We start from the raw sequence: 16,660 nt of genomic DNA, 5'->3' as shown, positions 1-16,660 counted from the left end.
ATAATAAAACATTATACACAGGAAAATTACATAATAATCTAGTACAGACGTATACAAAGGACCTTTACATAAGAATGTATTACAGATATATGTGGAGAAGACCATTTTGTAATAATATAATAAAACATTATACACAGGAAAATTACATAATAATCTAGTACAGACGTATAGAGAGGACATTTACATAAGAACATACTATAAATGTATAGAGACGACCTTTATATATTCTCGTATAGATTAACTTTATATAACCGATGTGTACATAGTGTACTTTCACATAATAATATTGAACAGATTTAAAAAGAAGACCTTTACATAACAATCTATTTTATACGTTCAGAAAGTACCTTTACATTATGGTCTAGCAAAGATCTATTAAGATAACCTTTAAATAACAATCTAACACTGATATATAATGAAAGTATTTATATAATAATCTACTACACATGCATGGAGAAGACTTTTAAATAATCTAGTATAGATTTATCATGTACCTATACATAATAATCTCTTACAGATGTATAGAGAGGCTCTATACGTAATAATGTAAAAGAGGTTTATATGGAGGAATTTTTACATAATAATCTGGTACAGATAAATAAAGCAACTTTACACAAAAATCGAATACATATAGATATAGGAGACCTTCAGAAAGTTATTTAGTACGGATGTATAGATGAAGTAATTATCTAGTACAGTTGAACAGAGTGCCTTTACACAATAAAAAAAGACAGGTGTATAGTCGCTTGTACATAGTAGTACAGATTTATAGAAAATAATTTAACATAATAAACTGATATATACGTTTAAAAAGTATCTTTACATAATAATATGTTACAGAAGTGTAGAGAAAATCCTTAAACAATACTCTAGTTCAGTTGTGCAGAGTACCTTTACACAATAATCTAGTATCGATCTATTGAGAGAGTTTTCACATGATAATTTACTCGAGATATGTAAATGATCTTTAGATAATAATCATTATATATGTATACAGAACACCATTATAAAATACTCTAGTACAGATCCTTTCATTGAACAGTTGTCATCTTTCTTTTTATTCCGGAAGACTTTAATAGACATAATCCCCTCTGGAGAGATGCTGATATTCATGAGAGAATCTCTCCGCAGAGCATATGCTCTAGGATCACAACCTTTCTCTCTCCGATACTGGTGTTTATGCTTATTTTCATTCACATATTCAGTCTTTTTCTGGTATTTAACTTTCGGTCTGCTTCCTATCATTTTGAGAGAAATTGGCTATGGTCTATGCCACCTGACCCGTGTGTCTCGGTAATGTCTAGACCAAGCCAACTGATCCTCTTTTACTGCTCTCTCGGAACTTTATCCTGCCATCGTCTATAAGCCATTAGCAGATGGTTGCATGGCAACAGTAAATTATTGTATTGTCCAAGAAGTTACTCAATATATTCGTAAAACCTCGTCCGTAGTGTAATCTTATATGTTAAATGGCACGGTTGGCTTCAAAACAGGCCTGGGATACCTTTTGTAGATATCCCACACTTTTGAACGACATTATGCTTCAGCGGGCCCATGCACGTACTCGCAGTTAAGACGTAAAAGCCAGAAGGAATATTTAATTAAATTCACAACCAGCATCTCTTCTACTACTCGTTCCAAAGTCAAATGAGACAAGACTCGGAAGGTAAGTTGACAGTATGATTCTGTCCCCCTTCCAATGTTGTTCCCTGATGGCCAGGAAGTTGCTGATGTCCAATGCAACGCCGATACTCTTGGTGAAAGTATTTCCTGGGTATCTGGTGCTTCTACTTCATCTTCCACTTTCTCAGCCATCAACACTCGATCAGAGAAGTTGCCTCTTTCCTTTCGGACTAATCATCTGCATGTGCATAATCTTCTCTTTACACTAGTGGAATGAATGCAAGCTTGCTCTTCATCGGTCTGGCGGTACATCAGTCTGACCTGGTGATATACACTATGAGATGCTGCGCCATCTCTCTCCTGCTTCTCCTGCTATTCTTCTGGTTGTTTTTAACCAGATCTAGCAGGAGAATGTTTATTTTCATTCGTGGCGCCAGGCTATTAACCTACCTTTCTCTAAGCCTGGAAAGGAACCCAAGATTTCTTAAAACTACCGTCCAGTTGCATTGGCGAGCTGTCTCTGTACAACCTTACAAAGGATGGTTAATGTTTGTCTTGTTTAGTTCCATATTACGTGGAGGTATGGCATTTTGTGAGATGTCACTCATATAGGTGGCGTGGCCATTTGCCAATTTTTATTTTTTTTTAATGGGCAGGCGATTCTAACTTTGTGTGGTTTTGACACTTTCCCGTTTATTCCTGAAGGATCATGGAATCTGTCTTTGTCTTGAACGTCACATTTTTCTGTATAAAGATTAATTCCATCTACATTTGCAAACGGCCATATCTCCCAACCCTGGATCAAATATAACATTACACAAATTATACTATTTATACCAACTCACCAAGGTCTCTACTGGCACCGGAATTACTTCACATTAATTATTACCCTGTTCTTACTGATATTCCAAACTGGTTGGCCCTTGTATTTTTGACATCTACTTCTGTCCGGTTCTTCTGGGTACCAGGCCACTTTGGCATTCACGGGAACGACCTTGCTGACTGTAGATAAATCTATCTGCTCTTGTGCTGTCACTGCCGTGCCTTTTCCATACATGGACTATGGTCCTGTATTCAAGACTCGGGTCCGTACCAAAGTGCAATCGACTTAGGGTGAGCAACGTGACAACAAGCTTTTGTAGACAAAACCCTCTATTGGACTTTGGCCGTTTTGTTTCCGTAACAATGAGAAAGAGGATGCTATCTTAACTAGACTACGCATTGGTCACAGTAATTTTTAACTCATCGTTTTCTTTCATCTGGGAGAGATGCACCAGTGTGTGATCTGTGTGACACGCAAGTCACAATAGTCCACATTTTAGTGTAATGTTGTCGTTACGAATCGGAAAGTCAGCATCATTTTAAGACATGTTTTATCCACAAGTTTACCCCTGACGCTGGACAGACAATGCCATTGGCGATGGTGACACAGTTCACTTTACAAATATTTTCATTTTTGAGGTTCATTAACCTTTTTAATTCTCTTTAATTTTTAAAATAAAAAAAGGACATTGTTTTAAAATGATCCTTTTTACAAATTTTGTTTGTTTTTGAATTTCGCGCAAAGCTACACAAGGGCTATCTGCGCTAGGCTTCCCTAATACAGCAATGCTAAACAAGTGAGAAGGCAGTTAGTCATCACAACCCACCGCTAACTATTGGGCTACTCGTTTACCAACGAATAGTGGGATTGACCATAATATTATAACGTCCCCGCGGCTCAAAGAGATTCGAACCTGCAGCCCTCAGATTACGAATCGAGCGCCTTAACCACCTGGCTATTTACATATTTTAATAATTATAGTTCATTTTTAATTTTTTACCGGTCGTTAAGCGAAGATAGCTTTACCACATGAAACTCCAACCAACCAACGAACTTTTGTTTGAGAGTTATAATGATACAAACATTCTCATGAAGGTAATACACAGATCAATTGTAAAAGAATGAGTAAAACCTTTACTTCAGATTTATTTTTATCAAAAGTCCTTCTCTGTCTTGTGATTGGCTGTTGTGAGAAGCATGTACATTATTTATTACATCATGGAAGTTCCATGTGATATCACCGAAGGGGGTCCAGCTTAAGCTGACCTTCATTGGTGTTTGAAGTATGTAAACTTTTGGATTAACGAACGTTCCACATATTTATGTTGACGTATTCTCCATTTTTATATATTAATTTAACTATATTTCGATTGATTTTATTATCGTGTATAGAAACGTGAATTAATTGTTTGACAATCTCCTACATCACTTTGATCTTCTGTGGTGTTGATAATCTCAATCAATCAAATAACATTGTATCCATCAGCTGGATCAGAACACCTTTACTTCGCGAAGGTGTTAACCTGATGGAAGGTTGTAATCACAGATATTGTACTCTGGTTTAAAATGACAACCAGAAACAGTGTAAGGTTTGTTTGATTATAATTGTTACTGCAAATAATAAAAAAATAAATAACAGTTCTTTCACTTACAGTATTTACATATATATATATATATACATAAACAAAAGAGAGAAAACAAAAGTCTTATAAATCTTATTTGAAAGGCAGTGAAAAGATCTTTGAAAACACTGAATCTATCGTTTCTTTAATCTTGGATTACAGATTTTCTTTGTTATGATAAAGTTTACTGGTGGTCGTGTGTAAGGCTATTTCTACAATATCATGTACGTCACATACATGAAGTATATTGTTTGAATTAATAAAAGTTATTTGTATGTTTTGTTTATGATATTTTGTGTTCTTTGGCAACATCTCATGTAATTTTTCTAACAATTACTGTAAAGCTTACTCTTTTATTTCTTTAATGTTATTTTCATTAAGTTATGGTTAAAATAAATATTTAATCAAATTTTATTAGTTTTAATTGCAAATTTTATTATCATAATTTTGGGGGTTATTTTATAATGTTAGCTCAAATATACACTGCTGGCCAATATCTAAAAGGTGAATTTTGCAGAAAAAAGAAAACTTTGCAGTCAAAAGAACTACTCATACTGATTAATTTTGCAGGTCAACATTTTTTATAAACAATATGTGCTAATAAATGAAACATAGAACTTGGTGCAGAAAGAGCCCTTTCCGAGCAGCAATCCGAACGTTTTAGTTTTTACGTTTGCCGCTAGGAAAAGTACTGTGACGTAATAGTTGCCAAACAAACCGCCAATGTCAGCGCGTTGAAAATAAATAAACATGGCCAATGCATACAGAGAAACAGAGGCGGAGTCTGTTTTGACTTTGTGTTCTGAACAGTGTTGCGTAGCACGATATCAATTCGAACCTACTCTGAACGAACTTAGAACAGTGACTTTTGTTACAGATGTGACAAGTTCTAGTAATGAGGACAGTTCCACGATCGAGAGTAACGGAACTGTGAGTGATACTGATAGCGCCCAGGTCGGTTGTGAGTCGGTCATACTTCCAGTGTAAGAATGGTAAGCCTAAGTCATGACCACAAATATAATCTGTATTATTTCACGTGCAATTTTAAGCCTGACTGGTGTTTATAAATTATTGGTATCACAGACTGGGTTTTATTTGTTTATACTTTGCCGACTATGGTAACTAATACTCGGCCCTTTCACAATCATTGTATCGGGTATTATTTATTACACGTAACAAAATGAATTTCAATTATACGACATAATTCTGTCTATAAAATCAAACTAGATGTAGCAGTCTGAATGGTTAATTTATCTTGAAATGTTAAATTTGAAAATGGGAATTCTTCAAACTTTTCCATATTTAAAAATGATACAAAAACATCTACAGAATTATCTACCAGCTTTTAAACTTGGAATATACTCAATTTGGGTTAGTTTGTCCACTGTCTAGACAAGGAAATCAAGATTTCACTGACTTTCAGGTGCCACAAATGCAAAACACGCTCATCAATGTGAAATGTGTATGTCTAGTTACATTCTTCAAAAACTTTTCAAATTATTATATTATACTAGTTATTGTTCATCGCTTTATACTGCACACATACCTTTAAGTTTGTTCTTTTCGTGATGACAAGGGATGGCTTTAGAGGAGTGGAATCTGTACGCTGCAGACTGAGATCAGTCTTCAGCTCTACACGAGGAAAGATGGTAGGGACGATCCTGTCTACTGCCGATGTTTTTTTCAGTCTCAACCTACCTGGCTTGAAACCCACGGAATCCAAAACAGTGAGATCTCCGACACGAAACATCAGCGTTCAAAATGATCTTGAGAAAGCTTTGTATGGTGTGAAGGAGTCCAATTCTTCCTTCTGACCATCCGCACCCACTGTCGCCACCTTGTCGGTTCCTTCTCCTTGCACAGAAACGAAAAGATGCTTTTGCCCGATGCCGAACCGTTTTTACAACCATAAGCAACGCAGTAAACCATGTTATCATAAAACAAACATAAAGTAGCAATATCAAGACAAAAAGTAGTCTCACAAAGTATGTAATTCCAAAAAAGCACCGATAGATTTACATAAAACACCAGCACTGAGTTCAACATTAACGTGTTTATAGCCGAAGACAACGCTAGAAGTGTAGGTACCTAAGTGAAAAAACAATGTACTTCAACCTTTAAAACTATGAATGTAAAAAAATCATATTTAATTAGGTATATTTTTATTATTTCCCAGCATTACTCTAGGGAGATAGTCTGACGAGACAGTGATTTAAAATAATCAAATTATTTTTCAATTTCTCCTTGGGAACACATATTTCCTAAAGAGCAAGTTCTCAAGGAGAGAAATTATTATGTAAACAAGCATGTAACTTCAATGAGAAAGAATGACTCCTGCGTTATAAAGTAATTAAATATTTTTATTTTCCCAGTACAAGTAACTAGAAATCTTTGTAGAGTGTTAAATCTACAGTTAGGTGGTAAGTTGAAAGGTTTAGTGTTACATGATTTTATTTTTGTCATAATCTAACGGGAGTCTGATCACATAAAAAGCTGATACGTGAACGATAAAGTTCATACGTTGTCATTATCTCGATATATCCGCTACAATCGATAGTTCATGTATATTCTTAATATCTTCTGCTATCTGCAATGTTTTATGTACATCAATATAAACTGAAATACCTGCTGCCATCAATGTTTCATTATATATCTATAAAAACAGATTGTATATTAACAGGTATTAACCTCATCAGTTCACCTGAAACTTTGAGTTTTGGTGAAACATAAAGTTCTGTAATCAGTAACACAAGCTTGCTATCCACGAGTATTGTTGGATGCGAAATATTGAGGAGTATTGTTTGTTTTGTTTGTTTGTTTTTTATATTTCGCACAGAGCTACTCGAAGGCTATCTGTGCTAACCGTCCCTAATTTAACAGTGTAAGACTAGAGGGAAGGCAGCTAGTCATCATCACCCACAGCCAACTCTTGGGCTACTTTTTTACCAACGAATAGTGAGATTGACAGTCACATTATAACGCCCACACGGCTGAAAGGGCTAGCAAAACAATATAATATAAAAATAGTTGGAGTGGAATGTTTGTAGTTTATTTTCTATAAAATCCATTCATTTTCTTCTTTAGGATATCAACATGACATTCCTCAAGAAAAGTGGATTTCAACTGGAAGATATGATACCCAACATTGATCCTTTTTATATGTATGTTGCTCTCTATATTTAATCATTACGTACAATATTAGTCTTAAAAATAGGCTTTTAATGTATAATTTCTTCACATTAAGAAAGTGAAGAAACGAAAGTTGTTGTCATAAAAGAATCAATCGTAAATATTTGTATGTTTAGACAATGTTGTTGAGAAACGTTATAAAATATTTCATACAGTATATCATGTTGTACTGTATATAATGTTTTTTTTTTCACCTTTCACGATAATTCACCTTCCAGAAATAACTAGAGGTTGTCTAAAACACCAGGTAAGAAAAGTGAACATATAATTCTGAGGGATACAGAAAGTTCATATTGTTGAATCTTATACAGTCAGTTATTTGGGCTGATGTCCAATGTATTGGTGATGGAATAAAATCCGATGGACAAACAAGATCTTCACTGAAGAGTTCAGCAAATATTACACTTGATGGAACCTGTCCTTGTATTTAGGATTTGATGCACCAGGAGGAATTTTATAACATCACTGTTCTTTGACCAACAAACTAAATTGTCTTTGATAATAGTGTAATTTTTGGGGTTAATTCATGGAATCAATATAAAAATTTTCTGAAAAAAATATGTTTAAATTTCGTCATTTTAGAAATTGTTGTCCAAATTAGAACACGATTTTTGAAATTTGGTGAAATATTACACCTATCAAGTGATCGATTCCGTAAGTTATCTTGTATGGCAAGTTTCGCGTGAAACCTATAATATAACATGAAAAATAGGATTGTTTTCTTTTCCTTTTTCAAACAGTCGCCTTGTAAGCCAGGATATACAGTTGTGCTTCATGTTCATTATTATTTGTTTCTTGGGTTAAGAATGATACTTATTCCATTCTAGTTCACTGTAAATTTATTTATATTCTGATTAAAAAGCAACCTTGAAAATGAATATTCGGTAACAAATAAACCTATCAAGATTTGTTTAAGAATACAAATCTTACAATAGGTGTTGGTGACTTTTGGCGATAAATTTCAACAATAAACGAACAGCACACAATCCAATCGTTTTAAAGAAATATAGTGAAAAAACTTAAACATACATACAAAGTTTTGTGTGATATAAATTAACACAGTTGTATTCACTTGCACTTTAAAACTGTCTAAATCATTACTCTTGTAATAAATGTAAATGAAGTGTTGGAATATCAACACATTAGAACCACTGAAATTTCTTATTCTAAAACAATAACAATAATCTTAAAAACTTAGGTGACATATCCAAACTTACAGCTTAAAAATAACTAAAAATTGTTAGTTAAGGTTCTTGTAGGTTGTTTTTTTAATCTAAACGTTTGTAACATCGATTAGCAGATGAGATATTTGACATAGCGTAAGTAGTGTGGACAAAATTTGAAACATTATCTCAAGTTTTAGAATAGTTTGAGCAATACAGAAAGTGAGGTAGGCTACAAAAACTAAATATTGATAACTTGATGCATCAACAAATTACACGGAGATTTTTGAGCAAACTGCAAAATATGAGTTTGTTAGTCAGTTAGTTAGTTTAATGCTGTAAATATAAAGTTTACTTTCCGTATGAAATAGTAAGATGTAGCCATACAATCTGTATAGATCCAGAAATTATAACTATAATCTTATATAAAAGTAAGTTAAAGTAAACTGAATACTTTGTAGCAGAATAAATAAAGTATATTATTTCGTACCAAATGATTTGAAACGAACTCGAGAAGCCTTTACAAAATATTTTTAGTCATGAAATATTAACTACAAATCATTGCCAACACAAACAATAATGAGATAACTACAACTATAACTTTTATTTTTATATGAATTTCTGTCTTGTTACAATTAATAATTATAAAATATTTTTTGTTCCCCACTTACGGCAGGTTTGATTACGTAACCAGTTATTTTGATCCTGTTTATGGAAACTGCTACTCTTTCAACACAGCATGGTCTGGTGCTGAAATACGGAAAGCATTTGACAAACATAGCCAATCTCCGCATCATTCTCCGATTCTTAAAAGCACTAGTAAGTATCCGTACATATTGTTGATAGAAAATATTGTTTATTTTCAAGAAGAATATTGCTATATTTGAGATTCAGAAATATAGATTAAAACATATCTATAAATACAATTTGTTGACAAAAAATAACATTCACATTCAACCACAACATTGATCGCTTTTATGTTTTGATACGAAGATAAATAGAATGAGAGAAGGTTATAAAACTATTTGTCAAATTCACTATGCATAACGGCCATTGGAAGAGAAAACGTAAAAAAATCTAATTATTTGAAAACATAATAACTGTAAAAAAGGTATCATTCATTATCACTGAACCATAAGGATCCTCTCATGAGTTAACTAAAATATTATGGACTCACAACTCTAAAACACGAAACTTAATCCCACACGGGAAGAAAGAGAATAGTCCAGCGTGGTATTCTCTAAAATAAGCAACATGAAGCATGTCAGAAAATATAAATAGAGAAACAAACACATATAGAATGACGTGGTTCAAAGTCCAGAACTAGAACTAGTCACGACAAAAATATACCACGGAGAAAAACAGAACATCCATTATAATTATACATCACAAATATCTAAAAAAAATAAAACTAACATAAGTACCTAAATGTGAACTGTATTTTGTTACATATGATAGCAACACCAAAACGCTCTTTATTGGAAATAAATTAAAAGTAAAATCACTTCAAAGGAACATAAAGGTTTGATGATTAAACATTAGTTCAAGTAAGTAAAGCAGATTGTTAATTTGACAACCAGTTCAACGAGCTATAGAATTTTATTTTTTTACCAATGTATACAAGGAAGTATAATAGCTTGTTTATTTTAAAATCACTTAAAGGAGTACAGTAGCGAGTTGATTTAAAAACAGTTTCAAACGAGTACGACAAAGAATTGGTTTCACAATCAGTTCAAGGAAATATAATAGTTTGTTGGCTCAACAATGAGTTGAATGGAGTATAATAACTTGTTTATTTCAAATTCATTTTAAGTGATTATAATGGCCTGGCATGGCCGAGCGCGTAAGGCGTGCGACTCGTATTCCGAGGATCGCGGGTTCGGGCCCGCGTCGCGCTAAACATGCTCGCCCTCCCAGCCGTGGGGGTGTATAATGTGACGATCAATCCCACTATTCGTTGGTAAAAGAGTAGCCCAAGAGTTGGCGGTGGGTGGTGATGACTAGCTGCCTTCCCTCTAGTTTTCACTGCTAAATTAGGGACGGCTAGCACAGGTAGCCCTCGAGTAGCTTTGTGCGAAATTCCAAAAAAACAAACAAAACAAAGTGATTATAATAGCTTACTTTTAATAAGCAATTCAATGAAGTGTAGTAATTAATTGATTTATCAATCAATTCTAAGAAGTTTAATAATTTGTTGATTAAAAATCATTTCATTAGAGTACAATAACTTGTTTATTTAACAGTCGTTCAAAGGAATATAATATGTTGTTTATATAACGATCAGTTCTGTGAAGCATAATAGTTTTTTGGTTTAAAAATAACTCAATTAGAATAAAATAATTTGTTCATTTAACAATTAGTTAAACGAATATAGTTTCTTGTTGATTGACACTGCACAGTTATTCCAGAATAAACAGCCAATATTTCCAGATTAAACTCAACTGATGTATAACACTACTTTTAGTTTCATCACTGTATCTCTACACTTTTCCAGTTGCGACAAACGTATACATTTATGACGACACCGGGAAATCTTTTTTTCCGCCTGCAGTAGTGTGGTGCAAATTCTCTTACGATTTAGGGGTAGTAGGGTGAGAAAGTGTGCTTGGAAGTTTGCACTGTCCTAGAGTTTATTGATATTAATTGATGACTGTACAGAGATGTCAATCTGTACCCTGATGTAATACCAAGTGTCATTGCAGACAACTTTACATTGCTTTTGGATAGCGTCATATCTTACCATTCCAAGTTATTCATGAATTACTTAGGGATCGAAGTGGAGTGTCCACCAATTTACCGGACTTCTATCCAGTTCAACTCAAATGGGACCAATTGTAGAGACGGATGAGTTGTCGTGTCAACCCTCTTGGCAGAGATAGGTGGCTGCGATAAGTTTTAACAGATATATAGAATGTCATACTTCAAGGCCACAAAATAGAAAAGTGAAAAGAATGCGCAGACGTTGTCGAGGGTTTATGTAAGCTCTAGATAATTGTAGCTATTACTCGACGTTAAAATGTAAACTTTAGTTTTGTGTTTCTCGTGTTTTTCACAGTAAACAGATTCGTTTTGTCGATGGTTTCATATATTTAATAAATCTATTGGAAAACGAAAACTTAAAATTTTCGTCGAGAAAATTAATGATTTTTTTGTTTTTAATATTAAACGTTGTTGTTATTTTCGTGGGGTTACAGAAGTGATGAGTACATGTTAGGTTCGTTGTATAATAATGGTGGAAAACGGTTATGAGTATTATCTTTTGACTTATGTTTAACATAACAAAAATTCAGAAAATTTGGTAAAATGTTTATATCTGTTTTGATTAAATATTCTTAATTTTGCATGAGACTAATGAGTGACAACGAAAATTTAAAATAAATAATTTACAAGAATCGAAAGACAGAATCCAATTTTATTTTTACAGGTTTGAATTTATTAATCTACCTACCAGTAAAAGATTTTTCCGTGACTCCGACAGCGTTAATTACTTTCCACCCACCAGATGTGGCTCCGAATGTTCACAACTACGCCAATAGGTGGATTCTCAAACCGGGACGCTTGGAACAGTATTTTTTCACTCAGGTATAAATAAAATCGGACTAACCTAACGTGAAAAATCATTTTAAATTTTGCTTTCTATCTTTTATTGTTTTTACTTAATAATATATGTAGATTTTTCTTTAAACAAGCTTTTCATACTTTAATGTAAAATAATTTACTTCAATATCTTTGATAGATTATTATATAGCACAGGAAATATTTTAAACAGTTACAAGTTACAGCTTTTACAGTTAGTAAAATCTATTTATTTTTTGTGGTAAAGCACCAAATTACACCATGTGCATTTAGTCTATCACTTGTATCGAAACCCGGTCTTTATCATGTAAAATACGAAGATATTCTATTGAGCCAGCGAGGAACGAAAAAAAGAAAACAAAAACAGATATAACGTTTCTATCACTGACGCGAAACGATATACCTGTTTATAAAATTCGTTTTTCTTTACTGTAAAACAGTAGTGTGTTATATAATAACACTTGCAATCAGCAAATAAACTCAAATCTAAACTATTAGTTTAAACTTTGTTTAGAATATTCTTGTGATCAAACAGAAAACGTCACTGATGCTAGAACCACCGTATCAAACCAACTGTACAGACTATGATAAGATTGGTACAACACCAGCAAGACCTGGACTTTTGGAAGAAAATGTGAGAATGTTTTTGTTTCTATAATAGATTTGTTAAAAGTTTTCTCGCAAATCTTACTATTAGCTTTAGGTGAAGAAAGTTTTATAATTATGTTTGTGTTATCGTTGGCTTTTAAGGAATAACATAGATAATGTTGAACATGTTGCTTTACAATAAGTTTCTTTATATTTTGTGAGAAACGTGACGAGAATCATCTACTTATATTTAACCTCTTCCACACTACAGTATTAGTTAAAAAACAATAACAATATAAGACTAAATCTGACCGTTATAAAATATGTACGTGCGTTGACATTGTTTCAGTTGCAACTAATTGTTGTACTATGAATGTTTCCTTTAATTAAAGATGACCAATGAGTACTATTTTAATCTCCTCTGTAATCCTTTATTAACATGAGAAAGGGACTATTTTATGCCGACGTCAAGATATTCTTAAAAACTGTATTTTTAGAAGCATGTTGTGTGGTAACATGATTTTTCTTTGTTTCCAGTTACTTAAATCTCCAAACTTCATTTGATAACATAAAACACATTCAATAAAATTTAATTATTCTGATGACATTGATGAAGATAACCTGAAGAATTTAAGTCGGCAAAAATGCCCTTAATAACTCTCCAAACTCATATTTTTTACAACGCTAAAATCAGGGGTTCGATTCCCCTCTCTGGGCTGAGCAGATAGCCCTTTGTGGCTTTGCTGTAAAAAAAAAAACACACACACACACATATTTTTTTCGCTCGAGACCATAGTTTTGATTGGTGAAACTATTTTGTAAGTTTTATGTTAAATCACACATAAAATTACTCATTTTACAGTATCATTAATAATAACACATATTATAATATCGTTAATACTCCAATGGTTACTTGTAATTAAAATGTTGACGTTGTTTATCTTTGTAATGGAAGTTAGGTTTAGGGATAACAAGAGATATATTAGTCCACCTGGGCTACGTCATCTTCTGAACTAAATTAAAACAATAAAGTGAATAAATCAAGGAAAATGTTGAAGCCAGCATTCATGTACTTATCAAGATTTATCTTAAACGATCTTAAATTTACTGTCTCTACAACATCTCAAGGGAACCCACCATCTTAGAATAACAAAACTGTCTTGATTGAAGATGACTTCTACGCTGCCAAAATTTACATTTGTGTCCTATACTTCACACCTTTAGATATGAAACAAAGATGATGCATCAACAAATCAATTTTCATTACAAACACTTCAATCAGATTCACTCTAGTTCTTCCTTTTTCAGATAAACAATTTGGGAGATTTCTGCCTCACTTCATTTTGCAACCTCTCCATCAAATATACCATTTTAGAAATCCTCCTTTGAGTACTTTCTGTTCAATGTCCTTTCTGAAGTAACTGAGCACAATACTTCAAATCTCGTCTGTACAATCGCATTATAACCTCTTCAGGCTTGTATTCAATACTTCTCCAAATACAACCTAAAATCCTGTTTACCCCACCACTAATAACAGCACACCTCTTATAGGGCTATCGAGTATGATCAACTATTACATCCTGATCCATTTCTTTTATAACACCGTTAAGGTTATTCCCGTCCAAATTATACTTATACTTGAAATTATGAAAACCCATATACATTACCTTACATTTATTATAATTAAAAACCATTGTGTCATTTATTTCTTCAAGTCATTAAATGATATAAATGTTAAATCAGCTACATCCTCTTCACAGCTAGAAACACTCAAGATCTTAATATTGTCTGCAAATTTAAGTTATTTATTGAACATTTTTTTCATCTATGTTATTTATATAAATCAAAAAGTACAATAGTCCTAAGGTTGAGCCATAAAGTACCTCACATGGGACACTAATCTGGTTTACGTGAACCCCATTTATAAGAAACCTCTACTTTCTTTCATCCAGTCACTCTTTTCTCCAAGTTCCTAACTTATCTCCCGAACTTAGAAAGATATTTTTTACAAGCCTCTTATGTGGCTACCTTATCATATTCTTTCTGATAATCCAGATTAACTAAATCTATACCTTTATAGTCATCTACATAGGTAGTAGCTCATGCAAGATATGACAAAATAATTGTGAAGGAATAGTTTCCCTGAGAGAAACAATATTGACTACCTAATAAAATGTTACACTGATGTGACTTTCAAATTATCCTTTATTACTTTCGGAAACGTTTTCCAGAACTGATGTAAGTATCATGGGTTAATAATTATTGGGACAGTTTTTATCATCTTCTTTGAAAAGAACAGTGAGATTATCTAACTTCCAAACCTCTTAGAATTAGTTGTATGTGGCTCACAAATCCGATCTTTAACCTCCTTCAAAACAGCTTGGGAAATATTATCTGGCCCAGGAAATTTATCGTTTTTAAAACTTCCTTATTATGGTAATCTTGTTTGATCTTTTCCTATCAACTAATCAAGATAAAAACTAAAGAAAAAGCAGATATTATTTATGCAGCCATCTTATAACCATAAATTTTAAGTCTTCTATTATCATTTCTCAAAGATTCTAATATTTTGTTTATTCATAGTTTACTTTTCATAGAAATTATTGCTGTTAATCTTTTCATCTTCAGTTAATTTTTCATGCATTTTTTTAGATATCCTAATTATCTTTTAGATACTTTAATTATATTTTATATATCCTAATTATCTTTCAAATGATTCAAATTAGATTTATTTCCTCTCATTTTATCCATTCGTGTTTTTTACTTACAGCCACTTGTTTTTAAAAACAATTACCTTTGAACATTTCCGTAATTTATTGGTCTTGAAATTCACAACAGATAATTCTTGTCTGAAGTTTTCTTTTTAAATTTCTGACAAAAATATTGTTATTCTAGATCTCTATACCCAGCAAAACATCAAACTTAATATAGAAATAACTTGATCAGATTTTCTTCGGTTTTCATCCTCATCTCGACTAATGCTATATTGTAAGTTAATATCAAATCAAAACTACTGTTATTTATAGTAGGTTTCTTGACAATTGATAAATAAATTCATTTTGAGCAGTTGCCAAAAACCTTTCTCGCTCGTTGTTTGACTCGAGCAATTCCCAATCAATATGTCTGAAATTAAAATCATGCAAAATTATGACTTCATTTCCAGCCCAAATATTAATTTCATCAGTTTCATCCGGTGATATGTTACGAATTTCCACAAAAAACACATTTCTCTTTATTCTATTTCCTAAATAGACACCAAAAAGTATTCACTCTATTTGCTGTTATCTTTCTTACTCTCAACCGAAACAGCATGTAGCTCACAGTTTACATATAGAGCCACATTTCTCTTTACTTTCGTACACTGTTCCTATTAAATAATCTATAACAATACATTTAAAAAAATGTTTGTCTTCAGAATCATCTGTGGTTCAACGTGTTCCAGTGATTAATATTATATTAAACTCATCCATTCTTACCAGTGATCTAAAGTAATCTAGTTTATTCCCTAAACCTCTACCATTACAATAGTAAAATTATGTCTGTACTTATAACTCTTAAAATTAATCTCAACGTTTTCGATTTCTTATTATTTTTGGATTTATTTTATCTTGACCCTTTGACCCTCATCAGTGTCTAGTCCCAGTTTAAAACTTCTCTCACAGCTTAGTCAATAGCCTTAGAAAACAATTCAGTAAATTTTAATCTTACACTAAAAATAAAAGTTATGACTAACTTTGTAAGATATTAATTGTCTATGTGCTAATCTTGTTTTTTTGGTTCCTTTTTATAGTTGTGTGAAATGGAATGTCTCGAGAATGTAACGTTGGACGCATGTGGATCTGTATGTCCTCAGATGTCTCCGTTCACACTGGAGTCTAAAATCAAAATGGGAAGAAATGCACGATCGAGTAAGATAACATATTTCTTTATTTATTCTTGACAACAAAACTACAACGAACTATTTATGTTCTGTTTATCAGGGCTTTCTAAAACTAATTTTTAGTGATATAAGTCAAGAAACTTGCCCTCAAGCTACTATGTAGTGGTTAGGCTTTTCAACTTTATAACTACAATAG

General features: G+C 32.6%; 1 protein-coding gene across 1 annotated transcript in view; it reads left to right on the top strand.

The window, feature by feature from the left end:
• The first annotated feature begins 2,685 nt into the window (after positions 1-2,685).
• The window catches only part of LOC143224055 (degenerin unc-8-like), a 33,656-nt gene continuing 19,681 nt past the window's right edge, over positions 2,686-16,660 (top strand). The window contains exons 1-7 of the mRNA XM_076452518.1: positions 2,686-2,736; positions 4,879-5,022; positions 7,153-7,229; positions 9,097-9,239; positions 11,845-12,002; positions 12,511-12,630; positions 16,375-16,492. Coding sequence (XP_076308633.1) covers positions 2,686-2,736; positions 4,879-5,022; positions 7,153-7,229; positions 9,097-9,239; positions 11,845-12,002; positions 12,511-12,630; positions 16,375-16,492 — 811 coding nt within the window. The remainder of the gene's footprint in view (positions 2,737-4,878; positions 5,023-7,152; positions 7,230-9,096; positions 9,240-11,844; positions 12,003-12,510; positions 12,631-16,374; positions 16,493-16,660) is intronic.

Source organism: Tachypleus tridentatus, chromosome 8 (assembly GCF_004210375.1).
Source record: "Tachypleus tridentatus isolate NWPU-2018 chromosome 8, ASM421037v1, whole genome shotgun sequence".
NCBI classification, from domain to species: Eukaryota; Metazoa; Arthropoda; class Merostomata; order Xiphosura; family Limulidae; genus Tachypleus; species Tachypleus tridentatus.
This window is presented reverse-complemented; position numbering and strand designations above follow the sequence as displayed.